This window comes from Hoplias malabaricus, chromosome 3 (genome assembly GCF_029633855.1).
Source record: "Hoplias malabaricus isolate fHopMal1 chromosome 3, fHopMal1.hap1, whole genome shotgun sequence".
NCBI lineage: Eukaryota > Metazoa > Chordata > Actinopteri > Characiformes > Erythrinidae > Hoplias > Hoplias malabaricus.
The window spans coordinates 25,840,508-25,857,697 of record NC_089802.1 but is presented as its reverse complement, the minus strand read 5'-3'; the positions used below and the strand labels follow the sequence as shown (position 1 = coordinate 25,857,697).

The window sequence follows — 17,190 nt, the reverse complement described above, 5'->3', positions numbered from 1 at the left end:
TAAAGCATTTTTCAGTTTCAGCTGTTTGTTATACAATGTTTCGAAGGCAACCTGCACATCTCTATTTAAGCAGAGGCTGCAATCACACAGTAATGAAAGTTCCACATTTTTTAAATAATTCTTAAAGTTCAGGTTCTTAAGATTCTCATGATACCACATATGTCCATATTGGGTTTTAATCCAAAGACTAGTTTATGTTCAAATATATGTCCCCTCCCATTCATCTGGCTGCAGTTCTCTCTGTTTTTTGCAGAATCCCCCCTCAGCCCCTCCCTCTCCTCCTCACACACAGACTGTCACCTCTCCCCCTCCCCTCCCCACTGCCAATCAGAGAGGGCCAGAGGACACAAACAATTGAAAGCAGACCTAAAAAATCAACAATAACATCATGACCACCTCCTTATTTTAGTCTCAGTGTCCATGTTTTCAGCTCCACTGTCCACAGGAGCATGTTGTAGATCTAAAATTACAGAGAGGGGTGCACCTCTTGCTCTGCATACATTCATTGCTCCCTTTCACCTTGTTCTTCAATGGTCAGGACGCCCACTCAGCAGGTATGATTTATGTGCTGGAGGTTGAAAGCCCTCAGCATCACTGCTGAACAGGGAATTGTCCTCCAGCAGAAACTGTCCTGTGTCCACTGAGGACCCACTAGAGGACAATCAGCACAACATCTGATTCAACAGATTAGCTCCTGTTATCTATCAGGTGGACCAACAAGATATGTGTGTGTAACAGTGTAGACAGTGAGTGGACACAGGTTTTAAAATTATCCAGCAGCACTGCTCTTTCTGATCCACTCATAAGAGCACATTACACACTGACATATCATCACAATGTCAGTGTCACTACAGTGCTGAAAATTATCCACCACCCAAATCATATCTGCTTTGAGGGGATCCTGAACATTGGGTCAGAATCCAGGGTGAAATTCCAGATTCAGTTCTGTGCTCTGGGCTGTCTCTGTAACCAAAGCCCCACGTTCACCTGTCTGCAGACCAGAAATTCACCCACTCATCTACTACCCCTTCTTCTTACAAGCCAGAGCACCAAGGATCACATTTTACAGCACTATAAAATCTTAAAGTGTGACTCCTGTATCAGGAAATGTCATATGCTACCTTTTTGCTCTGCAAAGACTGCTCACTTTCACCCTGCTTTTCAATGGTCTTGAAACCTATTCAGCAGGTATGACTCAGGTGTTGGAGTTTTAAATCCCTCAGCATCACTGCTGGACAGAGAATAGTCCACAACCAAACACTGCCAGTAGACAGTGTCCTGTGTCCACTGATGAAAGACTCGAGTACAAGCAACTCCACATCATATCTGCTGTTTGTGGGTCCTGAACATTTGGGTGAGAAACCAGGGTGCAACTCCAGAGTGACTTCTGTCCTCTATGCTGTCTCTGTCTTCCGCTACTCCTCCATCTCACGCTACACCTCCAAAGAGATGCCATGGAACACCTTACAAACACTACTCAAACTTCCCCAAAAAGTCCCTACTATCTCAGGCCAGCTCATATGCTAGCGCATTGTTCTTCTACCAGCGAATACAAGCTTGGACCCCAGGAATTGTCGCTTACGGCTATATTTAGGGGTTCGAGCACGAAGTGCTTGAAACCCTATTATAATTGTTAGGATTTTTATTTTTATTATTATTTTTATTACGAAGTGCAAGGAACCCTATTGTTTTTGTTCAGATTTTTATCTGATTTTTATCTTCGTGCTCGAACCCCTATTATAATTGTTAGGATTTTTATTAGAGGTTCGAACACGAAGTGCTTGAAACCCTATTATAATTGTTAGGATTTTTATTTTTATTAGGGGTTTGAGCACAAACTTTATAGGATTATGTAGGACCATACCTTGAAGGAGCATGTCTATAATGGCCTAAATCAACCCAAAGGGGGTGCTACAATTGGAAAAAAAACTGATTAAAAGGTTTTTTGTGTTATAGCGCCATCTAGGATTGCAGTGGCACCCCAATTTAATTATGACATCTGCTCCTCAGGCTTATTGTGAAATTTTGAAACTTTTGGTGAAAGCGTTTTTGAGTTATAGGTGTATATATGTGTACATATATAGCATCTATTTTACTTATGGAATACATGTTACATAGGAATAAAAGTGCAACAATTTTTTGATAATTATTAAAGTTCAGATCATTAGGATTCAGCTGATACCACATATGTCCATGTAAGGTAAATATCCACATAGAAGTACACGCTCAAACATTTCTGTATGTGCTCTCATGGCTGATGTCGTAGTTTCTTTTCCTCTCTCGTGCCTTCGTTTACTCTTTAGTCTGTCAGTCCCGTTTGCCCTGTTTAGCTCCCCTTGTTTAGTTTAGCCTGCTTGGCTCCCTGTTTGTTTTCGTTTTGTTAAAGTCTCTTTGTTTTGTTGTTTTCCTTTATTAAATATACCGTGTTTTAGCGAGTGCGTCCGCCTCCCTCAATCCACCCCTCGCTCCTGACAGCTGATCTAAAAATATGGGAAAGTAGTTATTTCTCTAAGACTATACATGGTGCTGTTGGAATACAGTTAATCTGAGGCATTATGCAAAATGCAATGTGGAGCAAAGACCATAAGGCCCAGAAACACCTCACTTGACAGCAAGGTACAGCAGGTGTGAAATGACTCAGCCAAGAAAAATGACACTCTTTGGCCAGATGGTGGCGCTATAGCAAAGGGAAACGCATTGAGGACTATATCTCCTACGCCTAGAGACAAAATCTTTTTTTTCCCTGTTTCCTTGGCTTAAGACAAACTAATTTGCCATTTGGATCATTTAGCTCCGCCCATTTAGATTTCGAGCTCATTTGCATAATTAGCAAAACCTACTTTTTTCCACAATTTTTGTCCAATTCTCTTGAACTTGGGGCCAAAACGTTCACATGAGTCTGACCCTAGGTAATTATAGAACGAATGTTGACATTTCGATTCAAGATGGCCGCCATTATGCAAATGAACCTCTTCAGTTTATCACAGGTTTTACTTGAATGTCTCTAACTCCTTCGTACTTTACTCAAATGGGTTCAAATTTCAGATTCTACTTAGAGGCCTGATTTTAAAGGTACCATGTCAACAATGTAGGCCTAATGCTTCCAAACAGGCCTGTTTAGCGAGAACCCCATTAATTGCCGCTTGCGGCTATATTTAGGGGTTCGAGCACGGAGTGCTTGAAACCCTATTATAATTGTTAGGATTTTTATTATTATTATTATTATTATTATTAGGGGTTTGAGCACGAAGTGCTTGAAACCCTATTATAATTGTTAGGATTTTTATTAGGGGTTCGAGCACGAAGTGCTTGGAACCCTATTATAATTGTAAGGATTTTTATTAGGGGTTTGAGCACGAAGTGCTTGAAACCCTATTGTGTTTGTTCTGATTTTAATTTGTTATTAGGGGTTTGAGCACAAAGTGCTTGAAACCCTATTATAATTGCTAGGATTTTTATTTTTATTATTAGGGGTTCGAGCACGAAGTGCTTGAAATCCTATTATAATTGTTAGGATTTTTATTTTTAGGGGTTCGAGCACGAAAATGGAGCTTTTCGAACTCCTCAATGGAAATTTGTCTTATCAATAAACAACTGGTATTTTTGAAGTCTATATAGACTGTAGGTAAATAATTATCAAAAAAAAATGTGAAATTTTGACACGCTGTTGTGGCAGTTACTTAACAAATATGCATGGGCAGGGCTCGATGCACTCTTTGAGCTACAACTACAAAAAACTTCACCCAAATCAAACAAAACTTGGTAGACATATGTATGTCATTACTCTAAAGTAGTGTGCCAAATATGACCACATTGCACAGAAAGAGGGCCTTACAATTAGACAGCAACTGGTTGCACAGGTTATTAATTGATTACACTGCCACCTAGAGATGCAGTACCAGCAAGATGAGATAGATATATTCTGAACATCATGGGAAAGGACCTTGTGCATTTTCATAACACATGCCTAAAGCATTTTTGAGTTACAGCTGTTTTTTTATGTGATGTTTCAAAGGCAAGCTGCACATCTCTATTTAAGCAGGGGCTGCAATCACACAGTAATGAAAGTTTCACATTTTTTTGATAATTACTAAAGTTCAGGTTCTTACGATTCTCATGATACCACATATGTCTATATTGGGTTTTGATTCAAGGACTAGTTCTTGATCAAATATATGTCCGTTACATCTCATTTATACCTGCAGACTCGCTATGCAGAATCCCCCCTCAGCCCCTCCCTCTCCTCCACACACAGACTGTCACCTCTCCCCCTCCCCTCCCCCCTTGCCAGTCAGAGAGGGCCAGAGGACACAGACATTTGAAAGCAACTCTAGCAGATCTAAACAAATCAACAATACCATCATGACCACCTCATTTTACTTTCAGTGTCTGTGTTTTCAGCTCCACTGTCCACAGGATCACTTTGTAGATCTAAAACTACAGAGAGGGGTGCACCTCTTGCTTTGCATACTTTCATTGCTCATTTTCACATGTTCTTCAAAGGTCAGGACACCTACAAAGCAGGTATGCTGCAAATGTATGAACTACTGTCTCTGCAATTTTGTATTTATAATATGAACCAGCAGAGTAGGTGTGTGTAACACTGTGGGCAGTGTGTGTTGACACAGGTTTTAAAATCTCCAGCAGCACTGCTCTTTCTGTTCCACTCATAAGAGCACAATACACACTGACTTATCACCACAATGTCAGTGTCACTACAGTGCTGAGAATGTATAAGCTACTGTCTCTGAATTTATGTCTATAAGTTGTACCAATAAAATATATGTATCTCTGTGTGGACAGTGAGTTGACACAGGTGTTACAATCTCCTGCAGCACTGCTTTGTCTTATCCATTCATAAGAGCACTATACACACTGCCATATCACCACAATGTCAGTGTCACTGCTGTGCTGAAAATTATCCACCACCCAAATCATATCTGCTTTGTGGGGTTCCTGAACATTGGGCCAGAATCAAGGGTGAAATTCCACAGTCAGTTCTGTGCTCTGTGCTGTGTCTGTAACCCAAGCCCTACGTTCACCTGTCTGCAGACCAGAAATTCACGAACTCATCTACTACCCCTTCTTCTTACAATCCAGAACACCAATGATCACATTTTAAAGCACTACAAAATCTATCATAATGTGTGCCTCCTGTATCAGGAAATGTCATATGCTACGCTCTTGCTCTGCAAAGATTGCTTGCTTTCACCTTGCTCTTCAATGGTCTGGACACCCAATACAGCAGGTGTGACTCAGGTGTTGGAGTTGTAAATACCTCAGCATCACTGCTGGACAGAGAATACTCCACAACCAAACACTGCCAGCAGAGAATCTTCTGTCCACTGATGACAGACTCGAGTACAAATTACTCCACATCATATCTACTGTTTGGGGGTCCTGAACATTAGGGTGAGAAACCAGAGTGCAACTCCAGAGTGCTCTTTACTATCTCTGTCATCCGCTACTCCTCCATCTCATGCTACACCTTCAAAAAGATGCCAGAACAGCATGGAACACTTTACAAACACTACACAAACTTCCCCAAAAATCCGCTTCTATCTCAGAACAGCTCGTATGCTAGTGCTTTCTTCTTCTACTAGTGAATACAGACTGTCACCTCACCTCTAAAGACCATGGGAAAGGAGCCTGAACATTTTCAGAACTTATGGCTAAAGCATTTTTGAGTTACAGCTTTTTGTTATGCGATGTTTCGAAGGTCAGCTACACATCTCTATTTAAACAGAGGCTGCAATCACACAGTAATGAAAGTTCCATATTCTTTTGGTAATTATTACAGCTCATGTTCTTACGATTCTCTTGATACCACATATGTCCATATTGGGATTTGATCCAAGGACTAGTTCTTGATCAAATATATGTCGGCTACATCTCATGTATGCCTGCAGACTCTGCTTGGCAGATTCCCCCCTCGGCCCGTCCTTCTCCCTCCCCCCTGCCAGTCAGAGAAGGCCAGAGAACACAGACACAGAAATGCAGATCTACAGCAATAAACACTAAAAGTATGCCCACCTCCGTATTTCTACATTCAATGTTCTTGTTATCAGCTCCACTGTCCACAGGAGCACTTTGTAGCTTTAAAATTACAAAGAGGGGTCCACCTCTTCCTGTGCATACTTTCATTGCTCCTTTTCACATGTTCTTCAATGGTCAGGACAGACACACAGCAGGTATGCTGAAAATATATGAGCTACTGTCTCTGCCTTTATTTCTATGATGTTGACCAACAGAGTAGGTGTGTGTAACACTGTGGACAGTGAGTGGACAAAGGTTTTAAAATCTCCAGCAGCACTGCTCTGTCTGATTCACTCAAGAGCAGTACTCACACTGACCTATCACCAAAATGTCAGTGTCACTGCAGTTCTCAGAATGATCTACTAAATTGATCTACTACCTAAATCATCTCTGCTTTGTGGGGCTCCTGAACATTGGGCCAGAATCCAGGGTGAAATTCCAAAGTGAGTTCTGTGCTCTTTGCTGTCTCTGTACCCCAAGCCCAACCCTCACCTGTCTGCAGAGCAGAAATTCACCCACTCATTCACTACCACTCCCTCTTAAAATCCTGCTCTGCTGAGACACCAGAACACCAAGGATCATATGTAAAAGCACTACAAAGTCTATCTTAAAGTGTGGTTCCTGTATCAGGAAATGTCATATGCTAACCTCTTGCTCTGCAATAGATTTCTCACTTTCATCCTGGTCTTCAATGGTCAGGACACCCATACAGCAGGTATGATTCAGGTGTTGGAGATATAAATCCCTCAGCATCACTGCTGGACTGGGAGTAGTCCACAATCTAACACATCCTGCTGACAGTGTCCTGTGTCCACTGATGACGGACTCAAGTACAAGCAACTCCACATCATATCTGCTGTTTGGGGGTCCTGAACATTAGGGTGAGAAACCAGAGTGCAACTCCCGAGTGACATCTCTGCTCTATGCTGTCTCTGTCATCTGCTACTCCTCCATCTCACGCTACATCTCCAAAGAGATGCCAGAACAGCAAGGACCACCTTACAAACACTACACAGACTTCCCCAAAAATCCCCTTCTATCTCAGAACTGCTTGTATGCTAGTGCTTTCTTCTTCTACTAGTGAATACAGACTGTCACCTCTCCCCCTCCCCTCTCCCCTGCCAGTCAGAGAAGGTCACAGAACACAGACAAAGAAATGCAGATATTCAGCAATAAACACTAACCACCTCCTCATTTCTACATTTAATGTCCATGTTATCAGCTCCACTGTCCACAGCAGCACTTTGTAGATCTAAATTTACAGAGGTGTCCACCTCTTCCTGTGCATACTTTCATTGCTCCTTTTCACATGTTCTACAATAGTCAGTACACACACACACAGCAGGTATACTGAAAATATATGAGCTACTGTCTCTGCTTTTATTTCTATGATGTGGACCAACAGAGTAGGTGTGTGTAACACTGTGGACAGTGAGTGGACAAAGGTTTTAAAACTTCCAGCAGCACTGCTCTGTGTGATTCATTCATAAGAGCGCTACAGGCACAGACATATAATCACAATGCCAGTGTCAGTAGAGTTCTGAGAATGTATGAGCTACAGTCTCTGCCTTTTATATCTATAAGTTTGATCAATAAAATATGTGTATCTACAAGTGTGGACAGTGAGTGGCAACTGGTGTTAAAATCTCCAGCAGCACTGCTGTGTCTTGTTCACTCATAAGAGGGCTACACACGCTATCACAGCTATCACCAAAATAGCAGTGTCACTGCAGTTCTCAGAATAATCTACTATCTACTTAAATCATCTCTGCTTTGTGGGGCTCCTGAACATTGGGTCAGAATCCAGGGTGAAATTCCAGAGTGAGTTCTGTGTTCTCTGCTGTCTCTGTACCCCAAGCCCAACCCTCACCTGTCTGCAGACCAGAAATTCACCCACTCATTCACTACCACTCCCTCTTAAATTCCTGTTCTGCTGAGAGACCAGAACACCAAGGATCATATTTTAAAGCACTACAAAATCTATTTTAGTGTGGCTCCTGTATCAGGAAATATGCTACCTTCTTGCTCTGCAAATACTGCTCGCTTTCATCCTGCTCTTCAATGGTCTGGACACGCATACAGCAGGTATGGCTCAGTTGTGGGAGTTTTAAATTCATCAGCATCACTGCTGGACAGAGAATAGTCCACAACCAAACATAGCCAGCAGACAGTGTCCTGTGTCCACTGATGACAGATTTGAGTACAAGCAACTCCACATCATATTTGCTGTTTGTGGGTCCTGAACATTAGGGTGAGAAACCAGAGTGCAACTCTAGAGTGACTTCTGTGCTCTATACTATACTGTCATCCGCTACTCCTCCATCTCATGCTACACCTCCAAAGAGATGCCAGAACAGCATGGAACACCTTACAAACACTACACAAACTTCCCCAAAAGCCCCTACTATCTCAGGATAGCTCATACGAATAAAACACCTTACAAACACTACACAAACTTCCCCAAAAGCCCCTACTATCTCAGGACAGCTCATATGAATAAAACACCTTACAAACACTACACAAATTTCCCCAAAAGCCCCTACTATCTTAGGACAGCTCATATGAATAAAACACCTTACAAACACTACACAAACTTCCCCAAAAGCCCCTACTATCTCAGGACAGCTCATATGCTAGCACATTGTTCTTCTACCAGAGAATACCAGCTTGGACCCCGGGAATTGTCGCTTGCGGCTATATTTATTAATGCATCGCACAGCCCAAACCGTAAGGCCTAGAGACTTGAAACTTGGTCAATAGGTAGTAGTCGGTCCCGCTACTCAGGCACAAAATATCAGCCCAATTGGCCTCAAGGGGGCACTACAGCGAAGGAAAACGCTTTCATTAAAAGATTTTCCATCCCATGTGGCGTACAGTCGAAATTTTTTGTTTCCTGAGTCCTTGGGTCCTGAATCAAAAAGGTACATACAACCACTAAGCTCCGCCTACTTAGATTTTTTGCTATTTTGCATTATTTGCAAAACCTGCTTTTGTGTACTCCTCTGTGGATTTTTGTCCACTTTTCTTAAGCTTGGTGTCAAAATGTTCGTAGGAGCCTGTAGCTTAATAATTATCAAAAAAATGTTGAAATTTCGATTCAATATGGCCGCCATATGAAAATGAACCTCTTCAGCTTATCATATGTTTTACTTATAAATTTATAATAATTTCATACTTTACTCAAATGTGTTCAAATTTCAGATTCTACTTCCAGATATGATTTTGAGGCAGCATGTCAAAGGAGGAGAAATATTCATATAGGGGGCGCTGTAAATGCTACAAGTCTATATCTCAGCATCCGCAAGGCAGATTGGACCGCCATTTGGCATGCTGCTTCTGTGGACAAGGCTATAAGTGGAAAAGTAAGGATAACGCGATTCAGGCAAAATTGTGATCGTCATCGGCCAATTAGATTTCAACAGCTGTTTGACTACCTTAACAAGGTCCAATCATCATGGGATTTGACTGGTATGTTTCTGTGTGCACTTCCTAATTGCATAAAAAAATTTGTAACAATAGCCAGTAGGGGGCGCAATATCAAGAAAATTTGATATATCTTAGCGAAAATTAAGCATATCAACACGCAGTTTGCTTCTCTGTATACTCTGCAGAGGGCCTCATAACTTTGTACTTGCAAGTGTTGTCAAAAAATGCATCATGTTTTCTCAATCGCCAGATGTTCGAAATTGAATCTTTTCGAACTAGTCCATGGAATTTGGCTCTATTTCCAAACAATTGACCTTGTTGAAATCTGCAGAGTCTGTCGGTAAATAATTATGAAGAAAAGTTCAACATTTGGACAAACGTTTGTTGTAATAAATCAATTAATTGAAGCGTGCAGCGCTTTGTAAATACTTTCAGCCATAACTCAAACAAATTAAGCCCAATCTAGACCAAACTTGACATACTTATGTAGGGTCATACTCTGAAGAAGCATGTGTAATATGACTCAAATCCACCAAATGGGGGCGCTACAATTTGTCAATAACTGATTACATTGGCTTTTTTGTGTTATAGCGCCATCTAGGATTGCAGTGGCAACATAATTTAATCATGTCATCTGATCCTTATACTGATCAAGCATGTGCAGTTTTGAAATTTTTGGGGAAAGCGTTTTTGAGTTCTAGGTGCATTTGTGATTTCTAGAATTCATGCTGGATCTCTATTATTGAGAGGGGCCTGTAAGCCACATAGTGATGAAAGTCCAACATTTTATTGATAATAATAATTATTATAGGTCAGGTCTTTAGGATTCGGCTGATACCACATATGTCCATGTTAGGAAAATAGCCGTAGAGTAGTACTCCCTTAAATAGTTCTGTATGTGCATTTATACTATAACTGCTTAGCAACACTATGCTACAGTAGTAAATTCTTTCACCACCAGATAGAACTACAAAACTAAATATTGTTTTGTTGATCTATATGGAGGTTAAGATCCTTTTCACCTGCACACGTCAATGGCCATACCATATGAATATGAATATTTATCATAATTAAAAATTAGTCATATCAAATTTTTCATGATATTCTAATTTTATGATCAGCATCTGTAATATACAAGTTTATAGTATATAATGTATATAGTAATATACAATATTACTTTTCTGAAGGAGTCTGTCCGATTTTAAAAGCACTGCTCACAAATTACATACATCACACAAAGGCCCTCTGACATCACACACATCACACAGAAACAAACAACCCTCAGAGACTGTAGAACACAAGTCACAAACACAAGCACCTATTACAAATAATCTGACACTGTATATACCTACTTGGCTCAATGTCTAACAATTTTGCCATAGCCACAAATGTCAATACATCCTCTCCTGATCAATTCATAGTACAGGAGTTGTCAGATTTGACTTGACCGGCCTATTAAGCCAGTTAGTGCTTGAACCCGCAGATAGCCGCTAGCGGCTCTAGTTACTTTTAACTTTGGTGTTGGGTTTTTCTTAGTGTTCACACTTGCTACTTAACACTAGTGTTATCGATAATCCGCCGCGAGCGTTGTGGGGTGAGTAATGGCCTCTTGCCTCGCGGCGGTGATGCCGTCTCTCTCCCGTGCGAACGGGTTCAGGTACGTCCCCCCGGCCCAGGCCACGGTGGAGGACGTGCTGCTTGCGGTGGGAGAGAAAGTCGGGCATGATAAGATCTGTTCCGCGTAGCGGATGAATAAAGCAGTGGTGGTGTTTGTGAGGGAGGAGCAGCTGGTTGCTAAACTGGTGGAGAGAGGTATTGAGGTTTTGGAGACTTTTGTGCCGGTGTCTCCTTTGTTCACACTGGCGTCGAGGGTCACCATCTCCAATCTCCCACCCTTTGTATCTAATGAGTCTATCAGACAAGAACTGAGCCGCTTTGGGAAGTTTGCAGGTGAAATGAAGCTGATTCCTTTGGGCTGTAAGAACGAGGCACTGAAACACGTCCTGTCCTTCAGGAGGCAGGTGTTTATGTTTCTGAACAGCCCACACAAATCGCTCAACGCCGTGTTCCGTGTGTTTCACGATAACAACTCGTACACTGTGTAGGCGACCACGGACAATCTGAAATGTTTTCAGTACAAGAGCAGTAGGCATAAGCGGAATGCCCTTTAAACAAACAGATGGCTGCGCAGGAGGACCAGGCCTCTACTGCAGCTGATGGGGTGGGGGTGATTGGTGATAGGGTAGATATTGTTGTTAAGATCAGTGAAGAGGTGAGTTTGGGACATGGTGGTGGTATGGATTTGTCTCAGGAGGAGGCTATGGAGGAGAACAGGATGTCTGAGGCGTCTGATTTTGGAGGGAGTCAGTCTGGAAGTGGGATGTTGTACTCTGTGGAGCAGATAAACTCGTTCTTGGATGCTACTAAGGGCAGACCTGTTGAGGTCAGGGCACAGAAGATAACTGGTTATGATATTCTTTTGAAACAAACGCGTTTCCGTTTAAAAAAACCTAACTCGTAACTGCGATCAGGAAAATAAAAAGTGCTAAGTCTGTTGTGTGTCGTGGTTCTGTCCGTAAATATGTCTGAACACGGAGCATGTAGGAAGAGGGTTTCTCTTGATCTTTCTGCTTGTCTCCTGCTCTACTACTGTCTCTCTTTGAACGTTAATTTGTTTGAACATAGAGACAGATAAACAGGTCCCTTTTTATGAATTTTTTTCTCTTAAGAAATTAAATGTATGTTTTTTACAAGAAACACATAGTGATGACGCCTCAGCCTCTGAGTGGGGTCTGTGGTGGAAAGGGGAATCGTTTCTTAGCCATGGTTCGAATGTTAGCGCAGGGGTTGCGATTCTTTTCTCTCAGTCCACTAGAGTGAACGTACTGTCTGTTGATGAAATTGGAGCTGGACGACTTCTCATACTTAAAGCCAGACTCTGTGATCATGTGTTTATTTTTATTAATTTGTATGCCCCAAACAGAGGTGCAGAAAGAGGTGAGCTGTTTGTGAGACTGGAGCAGTTACTGCAGTCCCTACCTTCAGACGGCACTGTTGTGCTGGGAGGGGATTGGAACTGCACTTTGGATTTTGTTAATGATAGGAACGGGGAAGAGACTCATTTTCAGTCTGCTCAGACTTTGGACACTGTTTTATCTGGGTTTAATTTAGTTGATGTTTGGAGGGAAAAACACCCTTCTGTCAGACAGTACTCCTGGGTTAGGGTTTTTGAAGGGGGTGTGTTTGCGGCCCGTTTGGACCATTTCTATGTTTCTGATGGTGCTCGTAATATGATCAGTCAGTCTACCATTCAGCCCACCTCTTTCTCTGATCATCATTTATGTACTGTGATCTTTTCTGTTGCTCCTCAGACCTCTGGCAGGCCATTGTGGTATTATAATAAGACACGTTTAGCAGACATGCTAAAAGTGATCATTTTAAATTGTTTTGGGGAGAGTGGGTTGGTAAAAAAGGTGATTTTGTGAACCTTATGCAATGGTGGGAAGGCCCAAATTAAAGCTTTTTGTCAGGACTTCACCGCTTATTCCACCTCCAAACTGAGGGTGTCAGTGAGAAAACTGGAACAGGACATTTCTAAAATATATGAATTCATGATTCTTCAGAATTCACTGGATCTGCGGGCGGATCTCACAGTAAAGTTACAGGAACTGAGTGATATTTTAAAGGAGAAAGCTAAGGGAGCTCTGGTGCGATCAAGGTTCTTGTCGGTGCGGGACATGGATGCTCCTACTGCCGTCTTTTTTAATTTAGAGAAATTTTCTCATCAACACAAGTCTTTGGTGTCTATCCATAAAGCTGACGGAACCGTCACAGCAGACCCGGTGGAGGTGAGGAGAATGGCTGTGGACTTTTATTCTGAACTGTACACAGCAGGTGCTCGGGATCAGCAGTGCTTGAAGATCTCCCTAAACTCGATTATCAACACAAGCAGGACCTGGATGGGACTATGACATTTGAGGAGCTCACTGCAGCTGTTACTCAGCTGTCATCTGGGAGAGTGCCTGATATCGATGGTCTGCCGGTGGACTTCTACAAGGCTTTCTAGGGGATCCTCGGGAGGGACTAGTGTGAGGTTCTGCTGGCCGGCCTCGATGCTGAGATGCTCCCGAGTAGTTGTCAGCGCGCCCTTTTATCCCTCCTCCCGAAGAAGGGAGACCTCTGCCTTTTAAAAAACTGGAGACCTGTTTCACTGTTATGTTTGGACTCTCCCGCTGTATAGCAAACAGACATAAAGGTGTTTTAAGCACGATTGTTCATAAGGACCAGTCTTACTGTGTGCCTCAATGCTGTGTTTATGACTGTATCTGTTTTTAATTAGAGACTTGTATGACTTTGCAAAAATGTTTCATTTAGAGTTTGGCTTTTTATCTTTGGACCAAGAAAAGGCATTTGATCGTGTACATCACGATTATCTGTTTGAAACTACATGCTTTTGGTTTTGGGGATGGTTTTATGTCTTGGGTGAAACTGCTCTACTCAGGGGCCTCCTGTCTGATTAAGGCGGGAGGGGGTATGAGTATTCCTGTTCCTGTCAGTAGGGGGATACGGCAGGGCTGTCCTTTGTCTGGACAGCTCTACTCACTTGCAGTGGAACCTTTTCTGGTTTTAATTAGGAAAAGACTGTCAGGTTTAAATATTATGAACATTTTATATAAAGTCTCTGCCTATGCAGACGACATCACAGTTATAGTTAAAAATTACCAGGATGTTGTCTGCAAGACACACTGCAAGTTTATAGTAAGGCCACTTCTGCCAAACTTAATTGGGACAAGACTGAGGCTTTGTGGTGTTGCTCTCAGAGTCGGAACAATATGTTCCCTCACTCCCGGGAGGGGTTCGGTGGAGCAGTCACAGCATCAAGTTTTTAGGGGTTTGGCTGGGCACTGAAGCAGCAATAGCAATGAACTGGGAAGGTGTTGTGGAGAAAGTTTGTGCCAGGTTGTCTTCATCGTCCTGGATGCTCCCCCAGTTATCATACAGGGGTCGAGTGTTGCTTGTGAACAACCTAGTTGCATCAGCTTTGTGGCACAGGTTCACTGTTCTCAACCCACGCAGACAACTGATTGATGACATCCAGAAAATACTGGGGAACTACTTCTGGTCTGGACAACACTGGCTCAGAGCAGCGGTCCTGTATCTGCCTGTGCAGGAGGGGGGACAGGGACTTATCAACATCCGGTCGGCGTTTGCAGGCTGTGCAGCGGTTGCTGTACGGAGGAGAGAGGGGCTGGAAAGTTGTGGCCTATGCTCTATTGCGGTGCGCTGGTGGTCTGGGGCTGGACCGGCACCTGTTCTCCCTTCTGCTGGAAGGGGTGGATTTGATGGGGCTGACTTCATTTTACAGAGCAGCGCTGGAGGCATGGCGCCTGTTCTCTTTTTCGAGGGACAATTCCACAGTGCCTTCAGCGTGGATATTCGAGGAGCCACTGTTCCACAACGCCTTTTTTCCTTCATTGCAACTGGTCTCAGGAGCTTTGAGGACTGCCCTGCTGGAAAGTGGACTTGTTAAGGTTCGTGACCTGCGGAGGGGTGGAGACTGGGTGCCTGCAGAGAGGTTGGCTGATATGGTTGGTCTGAGGTCGGTGCGGTTAGCTCAGCAGCTGCTGGACCGGCTGAGGGCTGACCTCTCTGCTGTTGCCTGTAAGTACCTGGACGCCACCCCTGTGGAACAACATCTGAGTCAGCAGGTCACGTTCCCTGAGCTGGTGATGGACATGGACCAGGAGGAATGGCAGGAGGGGCAGGGGACACTCCTGTCTTTAGACACCCCTGCTCTTGGGTTTTACAGTGTTCTACACAAGCAGACCCTGTACCAGGCTTGTGTTAAAGCAATCCATCGGCACAGCCTGAGGGACGTGAAGGAGTCTGGGTGGGCCGAGGTTGTTCCGACGGATGCTTCCCCTAAACGTAGCTGGCGGTCCCTGTACAAAAGACCCATCGAGAAGAGGGTGAGCAACCTCCAGTGGAGGATTGTGTATGGGATTATAACCACAAACGGACACGTGGCACGGATTGATCCCGCACTTGGGGACGTCTGTCCTTTTTGTGGTGAGACCGAGACCTTGTCCCACTTGTTCTTGCTGTGTGCCCGGCTACATCCCATGCTGGGTGTGGTTAAAGAGTGGGGCATGAAATTTTTTGGCTCTTTTACTGATTGTCTTTTCTTTTATGGTCCTGAGTATTCAGCTGCTAATAAGGGCAGAGTAGTGATGTTAAATTTTCTATGCGGTGCTGCGAAACTGGCCATCTGGTGCACCAGGAAAAATAAAATGAAAGGTACTGGGGCTACTGACCCCGTCCCGATGGTCAGGGGTTTAATTATGAAAAGGTTCACTGTGGAGATCAGCTACTACTCTGTTACTGACAATGTGGACTTTTTCTTTGCCGTGTGGGGGGCTGGGTGCTTGTGTTGAATCTGTGAAAGTATTTTTTATTTATTTATTTATTTATTTATTTTATTTATTTATTTATTTATTTATTTATTTATTTATTTTCTATTTTATTTTATTTGAGTTAATTGTTTTTTTTAACTTGGTTATTATTTGTAAATAATTTTGAATTAAAGGTGTGTTGAAAGTCAAAGTCTCTCTCTCTTGTGCTCTTTCTTTCTCTCTCTCTGTTTTCTATCTCCTCTGTTCTCTCTCTCTGTCTCTCTCTAGTGCCCTCTTGTGGACCCACTAATGTCTCTGCATTTGCGACGACCTCGAGCAGTGTGCTTGTCCGGTGGTCCGAGGTTCCGGAGTCGGATAGAAATGGACTGATCCTGGGATATAAGGTGGGTTCCTCAGGGAGTGATTTCAGTCCTGGCCGGAGACACACTACTGTATTTATGATCTCGGATGCCCCTCTCTACCACCACCCCTGCCCCAGGTGGTGTACAGGGAGAAGTACTCCGATGCCCCGCTGCAGTTCTGGACGGTGGAGGGGAACTCCTCCCACAGCGTGCAGCTGACTGGTCTGGGGAAGTACGTTCTGTATGAGATCCAGGTTCTAGCCTTCACTCGCATTGGAGATGGACGGTCCAGCACTCCACCCATCCTCGAGCGCACCCTGGACGATGGTAACCACCGCAACCGCAACACCCCTGTTGCCACGGCAACATCAGTCACTGCAATATAGCACGACATGATACACAACAACACTGTAATGCAGTTCTCCGTAATACATAAGTGTACTGAATTGAGGTACTTTCATTATGGTACTAGATTACTGCTGCTCCGATACCATACAGTCCGCTTGTACTTTAATTATGGTACGAGATTACTGCTGCTCTGATACCATACAGTTCACCTGTACTTTAATTACGGTACTAGAGTACTGCTGCTCCAATACCATACAGTCTGGTTGTACTTTATTTACGGAACTAGATTACTGCTGTTCCGATACCATTCAGTCTGCCTGTACTTTATTTATGGCACTAGATTACTGCTGCTCCGATACCATACAGTCCGCCTGTACTTTAATTACGGCACTAGATTACTGCTGCTCCGATACCATACAGTCCACCTGTATTTAATTACGGTACTAGATTACTGCTGCACCGATACCATACAGTTCACCTGTACTTTATTTATGGTACTAGATTACTGCTGTTCCGATACCATACAGTCCACCTGTACTTTAATTATCGTACTAGATTACTGCTGCTCTGATATCATACAGTCCGCAAGTACTTTAATTATGGTACTTGATTACTGCTGTTCCGAT

General features: G+C 43.1%; 1 protein-coding gene across 3 annotated transcripts in view; it reads left to right on the top strand.

Moving 5' to 3' along the window:
• Positions 1 to 17,190, top strand: part of sdk2b (sidekick cell adhesion molecule 2b) — a 174,694-nt gene that overhangs the window by 143,184 nt on the left and 14,320 nt on the right. For all 3 annotated transcript variants that reach the window (XM_066664601.1, XM_066664600.1, XM_066664602.1), the window contains exons 26-27: positions 16,143 to 16,258; positions 16,354 to 16,543. In XM_066664601.1, coding sequence (XP_066520698.1) covers positions 16,143 to 16,258; positions 16,354 to 16,543 — 306 coding nt within the window. The remainder of the gene's footprint in view (positions 1 to 16,142; positions 16,259 to 16,353; positions 16,544 to 17,190) is intronic.